This window comes from Aphidius gifuensis, linkage group LG6 (genome assembly GCF_014905175.1).
Source record: "Aphidius gifuensis isolate YNYX2018 linkage group LG6, ASM1490517v1, whole genome shotgun sequence".
Lineage (NCBI taxonomy): Eukaryota > Metazoa > Arthropoda > Insecta > Hymenoptera > Braconidae > Aphidius > Aphidius gifuensis.
In genome coordinates this window covers 3,740,032-3,753,358 of record NC_057793.1, presented here as the reverse complement: position 1 = coordinate 3,753,358, position 13,327 = coordinate 3,740,032, and the positions used below count along the sequence as shown (strand labels likewise).

The following is a 13,327-nucleotide window of genomic DNA, read 5'->3' as shown; positions in this document are numbered from 1 at the left end:
AGCCATTTGGAATTGTTGGATATTAATTTTTTTAAATATCGTAGTTTTTATTTTTTTTTATTGAAGAAAATTTTATTAACAGTTTTAAATTTTTTTATTGACAATTATGTTAATTAAATAATTAAAGTAGACAAAAAAAAAATTGGGATAAATATTATTTATGTATAATTAATAATTTTGTATATTAATAACATTAACTTTAATTTATAATATTTTATTTCTGATTTTAATATTGTAAACATCATCACATTGTAAAATTTAAATTTCAATAAATGTATTTATTTATAATCAACATTTATATATAATAATATTCATTTTTATTATTTTTTGTTATCTTTATTTTTTTTTAAATATTCAAAGAAAAAAAAAACAATCATTTTTTGAATCGAGAAAATATTTTTATATTTATTTAACAAGTGTTATAATTTATTTAAAAATGAATCAATAAATATTAATTAAAAAAAAAAAATATATATGTTAAGACACTTGAATATTTGTATAGTTAAAATATCGATTTAAAATTGACTTCAACAGTGATATATATTTTTTTGTTTTTTAATCTTAATTTGGTTCTATAATATATTATGAAGTTGTATATTAATTAATAAGTGTATAATCACATGAATAATTTGTAAAACCAACGGATCATTATTTAAATACATATTCTAAAATAATGCAAAAAAAAAAATAAAATGAAAACAATCTTTTATACTGATTCCATACATTTTAAAATAATTTTAAACGACTTATCATGCTTAACAAAATTAAAAATTAATTAAATGCGTCAGAGTATAATTATTTCAAACAAGAAAATTTAAAACTCTACGCATATTGACACTGTCAGCAATAACAAGATGATGATGCTTTTGGTGATGGTGTATCACGATCATGACAACGTAATGCACGTTGATGTGGTAATAATGATGAATCAACTGTTGCTTCCATTCTACGCATAACTCTATCAAGTAGTATATCTACTGCACGTGCAATATTTTGTCCAGTTGCTGCACTAGTTTCCAAATAAACCATGCTAAAAAAAAACAAAAACAAATAATCAACAAACAATAATCTAATAAATTACGCTTGAAAATAAAAATAAAAATATAATAAGCCAAACAAATATTTATTTATATAATAATAAATAATCAAGACAATATTCCTACTTGTATCTTTCAGCTAATTCTCGAGCTTTTTGTTCACTAATAACACGACGATCCTCAAGATCACATTTATTACCACAAAGAATGATGTCTGGATCCTCACAATATGCATGAGTCTATTTTAAAATGAAAATAAAAAAATATATATACATAAAAAGAAGAAGAAAAAAAACAATATATTACATACATTTGCATTTGATTGTATTGTTTAATGTCATGTGGGCAACCGGAATATGTGATAAGCGAATGAGGTCACTAGGATAATGAACAAATGTTTTTTGTACCACATGCTGGGGAATTGACATTAACAAATATGTATTTGCAATATATCATTAGTATTATTTAACAACAACATCATATTGTAAATTAATTAAATATTATTATCAACCTTTAATTGTTCCAGCCAATTTCTAATTTCAATAAATGATTGTTCATTTGTAAGATCAAATAATAACAAAAAACCCATCGAGTCACGATAAAATGCTGTCGTCAAACTACGAAATCTATAAAAATAATTTTGCTATTATTATTTTTTATTTTCATATACTTGTTGTTGACGTATTGATATTGGATAAAAATAATAATAATAAATAAATATAATCACCTTTCCTGTCCAGCAGTATCCCACAGCTGTAGATTTATTCTCTGGCTCCTCCCATTAATTGTTTGGTATATCTAATTTCCAATATAAAATTTTTATTAACATTATTTTTTAATACAGAGATAATTATAATTAATCTATAATTTTTTACCACACGTTTTTCACGAAAATCAATTCCCACTGTTGATATAAAACGTGAATTGAATAAACCATCTGTATATTGATAAAGAAAACTTGTTTTGCCAGTACCAGAATCACCGATTGCCAAAAATTTAATAAGATAATCGTAATCCATTTTTTAAAAAGTAATTGTTTATAGTCTAAATAAATTTTTTAGCTTTTTTAATTATTGTAAATTTAGTTGTTTAAACACCTGTTGCCTAACGTATTTCACTGGTTTCAAATGGTGGTGTCTATGAAACGCGGGTAGAAAAAATTTATACTTTTACAAAATAGTCATAAAAATAATATCAAGTTTTATTGTAAAAATGGTAAAGTAGATTGTTAGTAATAATTTAAATTTAAATTAATAAAATCACATTTTATAATGTATTTATTTGAAATATTTAATAATAACACTTGTTAAATATATTTTATTAAATACACTATATTTATTATTTAATGTATATTTCTAGATGAGATTTATAGTGGACGAGCAGCTGGCAGTTTCAATGTTCAATTGCAACATGGCGAAGTGTTTTTTTTTTTATTTCTTTTCATTTACCTGACATGCGTACACCTTGAATTTTATTCATAATTAATCAATGTATCAAGAAATAAAATATAAAACATCAACAAGTTGCCGATAAATTATTATGTAACAATAAACGAACGAACATTTTTAAAAATTATATTTTGTCCGCGGGCAAAGTATCATTTATTAAAAATTTCTAACTTACCAACAATTGGTATTTATTTTTATTCATAGAGAAAAAAAAATTTTATAAATAATTCATAATGATGTTTATATATTTATTGTTAAATTTTTAATAAACAAATTCAATTGATTGTAATAATTTTTATAAATTTATATATTGATTTTAATTTTGACAGCCACGCGTGTTGCAATTTTGCAAAAATCAAAATCGTTTGCGCAGTGTTGTTGTTCGTTGCCGGTCAACGAAACACTTGGAAATAATTAAAATAAAAAAAATTAAATAATCAATATATCAATAATTCACCAGGTGTTTAACACTGCATAATGGTACTTTTCAGTGTGCCTATAAATTAAAATAAAAAAACAAAAGAAAAGTAATATCATAAAGTGCAATTGTTTGTTTTATTTTATTGATGAATATTAAAGTGACAGCAGCAACCAAGGTAACCAGCAAGAAAAATAATAAAATATACAAAATAAATAAATAATAAATTGAGCTGTAAATAATAAAAAATATAGCTCATTAAAATAAATAATTATAAAGTTTATTGGACATGTTGATTGAATTGATTAATAAAAATAAAAAATCAATAATAATAAAATGATTGGTAATGTGTGGTCAATAATATCATGGTACTTTAGACCTTTGATAAAATGGTTTTTACATCAAACAACACAAATGTGTGAATTACAAAGGATATGTTATGGTGAACCATCTGGTGCACCAAGAGCACTTGGTGTTGAACGTTCATTACGACAATCACGTAATAATAATATAAAACAACTTGTTAATAATCTTGATAATTTATCACGTCAACGTATTATAACAATTAAAACAGAACGTGGTATATTAGAAGAAGCAATACATACTGTATTATTATGTAAAAAAATTAATCCATTAGCACATCCTGATTTTGCAAAATCATTTGGTAAATGTGTTGAATTAATATGGGGCTATCATCAGCTTGTTGCTGAATGTGAAGAGCGAAGAAAAATATATTATGATTCAGATAATTCAGGTCATGAATTGTTATTATTAAAGTTGTGGAATTTATTAAAACCAAATGAACCTTTAGAATCACGTGTTACAAAACAATGGCAAGATATTGGATTTCAAGGTGATGATCCAAAAACTGATTTTCGTGGTATGGGATTATTGGGACTTGAAAATTTAGTTTTCTTTGCTGAAGAATATCCAACAGCAGCATCACATGCATTGTTACATTCAGTACATCCAAAATATGGTTATGCATATGCTATTGTTGGTATTAATATAACAAGTATGGCACTTAGATTATTACGTGATGGTACAGCTAAAACACATATATTTAATACATCTAAAACATTACCAACAATACGTGCCTTTCATCAATTTTATAGTTATTTATTTTATGAATTTGATGAATTTTGGATTGAATCAAAGCCAAATAACATGATGGAATTTTCATCAATTCAAGAAAAATTTGAATCAACCATTAGAATTGCATTGGCTGATCCAACAACAGTTTTTCGAATTAATTTATCAGTTGATAATATTTAATTTCAATTTAAAAAATTAACAAATAGTAAAAAAATATCAGCAATAATTTAAACTGCACAATCAATAATTTAAATATTTTCTTTTTAATTTTTTAATTGTAATTTTTATCAACAATGTATTATCAATATTTATAAAACAGTTAACACATTCCAGTCTGTTTTTATTTATCAATAAAATTGTGTGATTTAAAAAAAATAAAATAAAGTACTTTAACAATTTTTTTCAAGGCAAGATTTATTTTATTAACATAAAAAAAATTATCAATACTAATAAATCTAAAAAAACAAAAAGTTGTAGTATCAAAATTCATAATATGATTAATATAATTATTTATCTTTTCTTTTTTTTTCACTTCATTATTATTGTTTTAACGAGATTAAACTTTGTATATATGTACAAAATTATAAGACAATTTTATTTATTTGGCTTTGTCTTTTTTTTCAGTTGTATCTGGTTTCTTTCTAAGTTTTGATATAACTGTAATTATTATTATCACAGCCAAAACAATGCTGCCAAGTTTGAAGACCCATGGATTTTCTCGTAAAAAGTTTGCAATCATCAGTGTCAAATCATCACTAAAAAAAAAAACAAAACAAAGGATTAATTTAATTTTTTTCACACACAAGTCTAGATGACATTGAGCTGATAACTTACAATGGACTTGGTGGTACTTGAACTTTTTCACCATTGACATTTCTGTACCATTCTTTTGCAAATAATACAAATGCATTAACATCATGTTTTTTAATTTGATATCTGTACATTTTACCCTGTCGAAACCTGAATTTAAAAAAAATTATAATTATTAACTTGACATGACAAATGATTAAAATATATATAATTAAATTATGTAAATATTACAGTATAAATTCTGGTACATCATAGACATTAAATCTTCTTGCAGTTGCTGCACCAGTTGTGTATTTATTAACACGAGCAACATTTAGTCGTTGTTTTAATTTAGCACCAACTGCTTCCCATCTTGCTCCTAATCGTTGACATTCAACACAATCATTGGTATAGCTGTTGAAATAATAATAAATATAATATTCATTTGAACAAAATATCAGAAGAAAAATAACATTTTTTCGAAACTTACAACATGACAAACCAGTCACCAGTTGTTGCACCAGTACTGGCTTGTGTTAAATGTTCAAAAGTATCATCAGTTAGCTCTTTAACAATTGGTTCTTTATTGTCTAAAATATACTGAAGTATTTCCTCATCATTCAATGGACCTGTAAGATTATTTTCATTTAAACAATTAATTTTTTTTTTTATTTTTAATAAATTTATAACGTACCATCGTATAATAGGGGAATGCCATTTCTAAAGAAAACCAATGTTGGTCCTTTACTTGGATTGTACAGTTTTTTAAATGGACTGTCAACTGATTTCAATACCCAGGCTGATAATATATCAACAAGATCATCACGTATTTTTAATATTTCATTTTCATAGCTTTCACATTCTGGACAATCTTTAGTAGTTGCTAAAAAAATAATTACAATTATGTAAATAATATTTAAACACAGTAATTATAATAGAACGAAAAGTTAATTAACTTACTGAATAAAACAACCACATATTGTTCTGTTTTGAGGTCCTTCAAAAGAGTATCATCACTAACAATCTCCAACGATTCTAAAGACGATGCACAATTAATAAATGTCAAGCCAATAATTATAAAAATTGATGAGTACAACATTTTTAAATAATAATAATTAATTTTGTTTTTTTTGGATCTTTTATTCACCGGTTAATATGTCAACATGTACACGTCATTTAGGACAACATCAAATATGGTTATGACTGTGTTTTTTAAATAACAAACTGTAGTCAATTTTAATAATCATGCGCAATGATATTGTTTATACACACATACAAACATTTAAAGTCCAGTGAGAGAACCAACATGTCTGACATTTAACCCAGCCTAACCCGTGCCATCAATGTGCTTTTTTTTTTTGTTGACATTTATAAATATCCAATCGAAATATTACACAACATAAAGTGCTATTTTTCAAAATGAAATCAGCTGATGTCTTTGATGGAAATGGTTCTTTGAATTTTCTTTACTTTATTTTTGTTTTTTTTTGTTGAATAAAAAGGCTGAAAAATTTTTTTATTTATTTTAACATGTAGGCTGATGGAAGACTAAAACATCAGATATATTTCAAGAAGACTGCAAATATAGGACTTTGGAAATGAGGATTTTCAAAAGTATTTTTAGTCTTCTACATGTTGATGAAAATAAAATTTCACGACGTCATGACAATTTGGAAAAAGTTGAGCAGCAATCTGCTAATTCGATATTTATTTCCAAACTTTGATTGACCTTTCAACATAATATTCTATTTAAAAATATTTTATTATTAAAAAAATTTAATTTTCATATTGATTGGAGTAAAATAAATTGATTATAAAGCTTTACGTAATAAATGAAAAAAAAAAAAATAAATAAAAATGTCAAGGTCATAATAGACAATAGACATAGTTATCTTTCGAATGGTAATGTGACTTTACAACTTATTTTATTATATTTTTGATGTCTAAAAAATATCAACGCGATGTCGCGAATGACTACCAAGATCAAAACCCTCCCCCACTAAAAGCTCAATAAGTCAATGTATACATGTAAAAAAAAAAAAAAAAAAATGTATGTACATACATGATTGTCTATAGACTATGGTCGACTTGGGTAAGTTGAAGAGCATTATATCCACGAGGGAATTGGCAGTCGCGTGTTCTCATCCTCAGGTGAGCAACCTATTCAAGAGAATTCAACCATAGAAATGTACTTTCATCGCTTCACAAAACTTTTTCAATTTCATCTTTGATTTTTTTTTTTTTATTTTTTTCAACTCATCTTATATATTATATTTTCTTTACATTGTTAACTTGTGGTTATATTCAACACATTCACTTGGTCTTTATCGTTCTATTCAAACAAATAAAATATATTTAAAAGAAAAAAAAAAAGCAAGTTTTTACTTCAAGGAAACTATATTGACAATCAAATAAAAAAATATAAAAAAAAATTGTCTCTGGTGTGAAAATAACAAAAGAAGGTAACTACTACTTTTTATGTCTTTCAACATACTTACATATCACTTGAAATGAATCATAAATATATTTTTTTTTTCTTGTTTTTGTTCATTTTTATATGTTGCAAAAATAAATAAAAATTTTCTTTGTTCTTATCTTTATAGTGGAGTAATTTTGTCACTCGAATAAAAAAAAAAAAAAAAAAATATAAATATAAAGATAAGAAATGATATTGTTTCAAGTATGGAAACAACATATAATCCAGAAGTAGAAGAGTGTACAAGAAAGGAGGAAGAACGTCGTATTGTTCATGAGGGTACTGTAATGTGGAAAAGACGAAAGGAGGAGTTGAAGCGTCAAAAACATCGTGAACAGCATGAAGTATGTTTGTTGAAAATTAAAAAAAATATAAAAATAATAATAATAATAAAAACTACCAATTTTTAGTATTGGAATTGGCTATTTTGACCCTCTTTATTTGTAATATATACGTTTTTATCCTCAGGGCTAGAGTCATTTTAAAAAGTTACATTTTTCACCACATAGTAACACTTACTTTTCCCATGAGTATTTCCCAAGTACCTCTGGGCAACTACTTTTTATATTTTTTCCAATCACTATTTCTTTTTTAATATAAAAACATAATTTATTATTTTCATATAGATATATATTTTAATATTTAAAAACAATGCTAACAAGTGTATAAAATTACTGCAATTATTTTGTACACTTTGTGTGTTATAGACGAGGTTAAATTGTTGGAAGGTTTTCCTAACTCGATTCTCAATATATCTATATATAATATAATGCATGCAATAAATGTATATATATAATGAATCGTATTATAAAATGGACGAGGTCATTTTATATGAGTGCGCAAGTGCAAATAATACCTGAGGGTAGTTTGACCTCACTTTCTCTCTCTCCCTTTTTGCACGATGTCCACATTACACAAGCGAGAAAATTTACATAATCTTTGTACTTGAAATTTTAAGAAAATATCCAATCATTTTCATTTAAAATTTATCTTTATACTTCTCTCCTTCTCTCCTTTTCTCTTTGCCTCTATCAAGAACTTTTACCCTAAGCCATTTCGGTCATACGACAGTATTAGAATATATATCGTATATATAAATTATAATATCCATTGTTAATCCATGATAATGTTTATTACCATATCGATTATGTATTAATTTATATATGTTTATATATAGTTACGACAAATGCAAGTTGCTTATTCGCCATGGGGTAAACCAGGTGGTGGTGCTAAATATGAAGGTTCATTGAGAAAAAAAAATGTACATCTTGAGCCATTGACAATACCAAAAACATCACATTGTACAACACAGGTAAAATATTCATATAAATTATATTTTGATAGAAAAAAATATACATATATAATGACCTAAATTAATCATGTATAAATTTGTCTTATCAAATTTTATGGATCTTAACATGATCCTAATTTGAATTGGCCTTGTATGTATACATGACGATCAATTCGAAGGTCACATGCAAACTTTGACACACACCTTTGTATGATATTTGATGCACACAATGTATTTTAAGATATGATTTTGATGTATGTTGTATTTTGGTTGAATTTTGAGAAGGATGAGATATAATTTATTTGATATTATGCATGATTACATGTCTCTCCCAAGTACTATACATAGACACACACACCAACAGTCACCAAAATATTCTTATACAAATCTCATGATGTACATACACTTGACTTGAATAATTCTCCTACCCTTTTATGTATATAAATATTTGTATTGTAAATTATTGATTTTATAAATTCTATATTATACAAGTTGAATTTATTTATTCGATTGCTTGGAGTCTACATGATCGAGGACATAATAATAATAATAAATAAATAAATAAAAAATACAATAATAACATGATATACATATATATATATACTGTTTGATGATTTGTAATATCATGCAAAATTCATAATGTTGAAGATCCTTCCTGTTCTTTGAATACATATTGGCAACATTATTTTTCTAAAGGAAGTACTCGATAAAGTCAAACACACATATCATAAATATAACAAGTCATGATTCTATCTTATTACATAATTTTATAATCATAATAATTTTCTTGTTTTTATCAACATTATCATGATGATGATTATTAATTTTTTTTTCATGTATAACATGTATATCTTTCTTTTATTTATTGTACAAGTAGACATTGCTTTTGTTTTAATTTTATATAGGTATAAGACAACAGTGTGTATATGCATGTAAAATTACAGTGAATTTAACAAGCAGACTCTTCGTATATTTCGTGACTGTAATAAGCCATCCTGTAACTATATGATATTCCGGTTTATTCAAATATTATGACAAAGTCAGAGACAACTTGACGCGAGATTTTGTGGTCACTGTATATATATATAATTTTATTTTCTCATTTATACACAATTCACCAGCTGTACAAGAAAATACAAATCATGACATTTTATTATATGCTTTTTTTATTTTATTTATTCATTAAATTTATTTTGTAATTTGCTTTGGTAGATTTTTTTTTACACTGTTTTTTTTTTGTTTTTTGGTAAATTAGATTTGTTTTTTTTTATTTTTTCATTAAAAAGTATTGTTGTTATTATGTGTAAAATAATTACAAAGCACGTAGTAATAATTTTTTATTTTTTTGAATATAAAAATTATACACAAAAGGCTGTGTACTCTCCGTGGGGTCGACCTGGTCCTGGTGGTGCTCCATGGAGGGATCCACGACTACTTGGAGTACGTTTTCTTGAATCGATGGTATGAAATTAATATTTTTTTTTTTATTTGTGTTGTCAAATGATAATAATAATTTGGGTGGATAAGACGAAAAAATATTATTAAATATTTAAAATATTGAATGATTTATTGTTGATGAATAATGCAATTTTTAATGGAAGCATTTGTTCGGCATGTGTGTTTTCGACAGTGTGATTAAATATTTTTTGAGACGTAGATTTTATTGATAGCAATTCGAGTAAGATGAAATATAAATGAATTTATTATTTTTTAAAATGTTAATATATTTAAATGATACAGTGTTTATAATATTGTAAAAGCAAAAAAAAAAAAAAGACAATCAATGAGATTATTTGATAAGTTGAGCTTTTGTTTTTAGAATAAAGGAAGAAAAGCCATTGTAATTTTCTCGAGTATAAAATATTTTAATTTTTTATTCAAGTTGGTATAATTTTGATACAATAGAATGTATTTAATTTTCAATTACTTATATAAACATTTATATGAAGATAACTTTAAATGATATTCCAAATATATTTATATATTTAAAATTTATTCAGGGTTGGACAACTGGATCTTTAATATCTCGATTACAAAGACAAAAACTCAATAAACTTGGATTACATGACCCCAATGAATTTTTTAATGAACCATCACGACCAAGTAAGTCAATCTCTTTCATCTTTATTTATAAAAAAAAAAAAAAAACACATTTTCCATCAAAAGTAAAATAGAAAATATATTTTTAACATGAAATAAAAATACTTGATTACAAATATAATTACTTTTTTCAGTTACAAGTCAAGTAAATAATAAATTTGATGAAATGAAAAATAAAATAAATGAAGAATCACAAATTTATAAATTAACTGGAGGCATTGAACTTGTGCCATTATTAACAAAAAAAAAATTGAATTCAAATACAGAATACAGTAAATATTTATATGATGCAACTCGTCCTGGTTACACGATAGACAAGTAAATTTAATATTCATTAACATTATCAGTTATTATTAATTAATGAATTATCAATGATTGGTTAGTTATATGCTTATCAATTTTCATAACTAAAGCCTGAAATTTTGTATATTATAAACACATAAAATATATAATAATTGTATGATGAATTTGCGAAAATTTTGTTGGAAAATTAATTGACCGAAAACAATGTGACTGTTGAATTTAGGTCACATTAATATATTTATATAAAAAAGTGTTTTAATATTTTATCATTTATTAAGAGATAAATGATAACAATAAAAATTAGAGAGATATATTTAAAATATTCGATTGTGCAATCAAGCATATATATAAGCCAAGTTTGACAAATTATTCGGACTATATATATTGGACTCTGGGGGATGAAAAGATGTATTATACCGCTAATCAACACATTGATCCAAATGAATTCGACCATGACATAACTCGTCTGGGACATTTTAGCTTTTTAAACTTATTTATACAATTATTATTATTTAATGTATAATTTAATTATTAATATTATGATATAATTTTTAAATTTTATTTCTTGTTTTTTATTCTATTAATTATTTATTTTAATTCAAGTTATTTTTATTTGAATCAATTTGATCAATAGCCACATCAGTTGAATATTTTAAACTATATATGTACATGAAAAAAAAATAAATATTCACTCTAAAAATTAGTATATTAATTATTTAAAAAAAAAAAATACTCAAGTAAATTTAAATATAATTATTTGATCTTAATTTTAGAGTATGTTTTATTATGATTATTATTTATTATTATTTTTGGGTTATGAATATGATGAGTTGATGAGAAAATAAAAAAACTTGAACAATTTTACGTTTAGGAGAACAAGGGGGTTACTTTAAATCCTCTAGTTTATAGACTGATATAGAATTGTGTACATAAGCGATCATTATATTGTAGAATGCGTGGTTGACGTATAATGAGACACTTTGATTGGATTTAATGGAATACTCTATGAAGCTTTATATACAGTATATAGTATCCACACACTGTAGGCATCTCTTGTTGTTTATGATACTGGTTGGACACTATCCGAGTGAAGCGTCGCTTGCACTAGAATAGTGTAATTAATCATCTGTAAAGTGTGATCCTGATGAACAATACATATATGTACACATATTGTTATACTGTTTACAAAAATTTAAAAAAAAAAAAAATGATAAAATATTTATGGTTGGTGAAAAAATTTAAAAATTTTACGTGACAGTTTAATATGATAATATAATAGTAATATTTTTTGTTTTTTAAAATAATTAAATTTAAATGAAAAAAATGAAATCAACTTTTGAAATTTTTAAAATTTAGTATTTATTTATTTTTTATCGTAGAAAAATATTTATGGGATCGAAAGAAATCAAGTGAAATAATTTAATTTTCAACTATTATGATACAATTTAATTTTTTTTTTAGAATTGTTTTATATGTACTTTTTTTTTAAATATTATTTTTATTTATTTTAAGCCTGCGGTCGTTGAACATTGGGAACCGGGAACACATCAATGAGCTTACCAAACAGATTCAACGGAAACGTGAAAGTGCACTGGTGAGTAAATAACAAGATAAGAACCTCGTTGTTCCACATAAAAGAAACCAACATCGTTTATTTATTAACTTTTTTTTATGTTCAAATTTTATATATCAATTCCCTTGCATGTTTTTTATTGTTACTTTTATTTATTTTCATAGATATGTTGCAAGCATATATTTCATTTTTTTTTATCAAATTCAATGTGTGTGTTTTATTTTTTAAATATATAATTTATTTTTATTTTTTTATAGAGGGAACAACGCGTTGAGCAGGAAAGCTGTCGAAGACATTTTGATACATGGAATAAGCTTTGGGGTAGACCCGGTCATGGTGCTCCAATCGATCATTTTTTTCGTACTGATTTACATGATATACTCTACCGATCTATTATTTACTAAAAAAAAAAGAAAAAAAAAAATCAAACAAATATTAAATTCTTTTAAAGCCATCAGAAAAGCAGGCAAAAGGAAAAAAAATAATTGATAAAAAGAAAAAGAGCAAAAAAAAAAACAAAAAAAAAAATTCTTTTGAGTTTGTGTCATCCACAGATGAAAACTATAATTATTCATGAATGTCCGGCTTTTGACATTAGATTGGTTGAGCAGGGGATAAAATGAAGAGAGTTGAATGTTGATCACAAGTTGGGTGATCACCTGTGTTGGTAGAGTTGTAGCATACGCCCCAATCGACAATTTCCATAATGATCCGTTGGATACTGATTGAAGCAACGATATAATAGATGCCGTCAATTTAATTAATGAACATTTCCAATCTGTATACCGATGTATTTT

General features: G+C 24.7%; 4 protein-coding genes across 4 annotated transcripts; 2 read left to right on the top strand and 2 right to left on the bottom strand.

The window, feature by feature from the left end:
* Positions 1 to 12: 12 nt before the first annotated feature.
* On the bottom strand, positions 13 to 2,468 carry LOC122858938 (ras-related protein Rab-27A). The gene is made up of 5 exons (XM_044162176.1): positions 1,913 to 2,468; positions 1,765 to 1,835; positions 1,549 to 1,663; positions 1,164 to 1,276; positions 13 to 1,030 (listed from the first exon to the last, which is right to left on the bottom strand). Exons 1-5 carry the CDS (start codon positions 2,054 to 2,056, stop codon positions 841 to 843), a joined length of 633 nt encoding a protein of 210 aa, XP_044018111.1. The 5' UTR covers positions 2,057 to 2,468; the 3' UTR covers positions 13 to 840.
* A 291-nt stretch (positions 2,469 to 2,759) lies between these two features.
* On the top strand, positions 2,760 to 4,232 carry LOC122858937 (ELMO domain-containing protein 2). The gene has a single exon (XM_044162175.1). The coding sequence runs from the start codon at positions 3,240 to 3,242 to the stop codon at positions 4,176 to 4,178; it is 939 nt and encodes a 312-aa protein (XP_044018110.1). The 5' UTR covers positions 2,760 to 3,239; the 3' UTR covers positions 4,179 to 4,232.
* Positions 4,233 to 4,509: 277 nt separating this feature from the next.
* On the bottom strand, positions 4,510 to 6,010 carry LOC122858936 (thioredoxin domain-containing protein). Its single transcript, XM_044162174.1, has 6 exons — positions 5,748 to 6,010; positions 5,482 to 5,670; positions 5,278 to 5,416; positions 5,040 to 5,201; positions 4,833 to 4,958; positions 4,510 to 4,753 (listed from the first exon to the last, which is right to left on the bottom strand). Exons 1-6 carry the CDS (start codon positions 5,884 to 5,886, stop codon positions 4,597 to 4,599), a joined length of 912 nt encoding a protein of 303 aa, XP_044018109.1. The 5' UTR covers positions 5,887 to 6,010; the 3' UTR covers positions 4,510 to 4,596.
* A 1,380-nt stretch (positions 6,011 to 7,390) lies between these two features.
* On the top strand, positions 7,391 to 12,954 carry LOC122858935. Its single transcript, XM_044162173.1, has 7 exons — positions 7,391 to 7,607; positions 8,441 to 8,575; positions 9,926 to 10,015; positions 10,555 to 10,657; positions 10,789 to 10,972; positions 12,470 to 12,551; positions 12,788 to 12,954. The coding sequence occupies exons 1-7, from the start codon at positions 7,470 to 7,472 to the stop codon at positions 12,932 to 12,934; spliced, it is 879 nt and encodes a 292-aa protein (XP_044018108.1). The 5' UTR covers positions 7,391 to 7,469; the 3' UTR covers positions 12,935 to 12,954.
* Positions 12,955 to 13,327: the final 373 nt, after the last annotated feature.

Excerpts from the sequence above, each read along its gene's own strand:
- LOC122858938 (XM_044162176.1), bottom strand. The coding sequence starts at position 2,056 with ATGGATTACGATTATCTTATTAAATTTTTGGCAATCGGTGATTCTGGT. Across the intron at positions 1,664-1,764 it reads GATACTGCTGGACAGGAAAG|ATTTCGTAGTTTGACGACAG; the intron begins GTGATTATATTT and ends TTATTTTTATAG. Across the intron at positions 1,031-1,163 it reads GAATTAGCTGAAAGATACAA|CATGGTTTATTTGGAAACTA; the intron begins GTAGGAATATTG and ends GTTTTTTTTTAG.
- LOC122858937 (XM_044162175.1), top strand. The coding sequence starts at position 3,240 with ATGATTGGTAATGTGTGGTCAATAATATCATGGTACTTTAGACCTTTG.
- LOC122858936 (XM_044162174.1), bottom strand. The coding sequence starts at position 5,886 with ATGTTGTACTCATCAATTTTTATAATTATTGGCTTGACATTTATTAAT. Across the intron at positions 5,671-5,747 it reads ATATGTGGTTGTTTTATTCA|CAACTACTAAAGATTGTCCA; the intron begins GTAAGTTAATTA and ends TTATTTTTTTAG. Across the intron at positions 5,417-5,481 it reads CATTCCCCTATTATACGATG|GTCCATTGAATGATGAGGAA; the intron begins GTACGTTATAAA and ends ATAATCTTACAG.
- LOC122858935 (XM_044162173.1), top strand. The coding sequence starts at position 7,470 with ATGGAAACAACATATAATCCAGAAGTAGAAGAGTGTACAAGAAAGGAG. Across the intron at positions 8,576-9,925 it reads CATCACATTGTACAACACAG|GCTGTGTACTCTCCGTGGGG; the intron begins GTAAAATATTCA and ends TATACACAAAAG. Across the intron at positions 10,973-12,469 it reads CCTGGTTACACGATAGACAA|CCTGCGGTCGTTGAACATTG; the intron begins GTAAATTTAATA and ends ATTTATTTTAAG.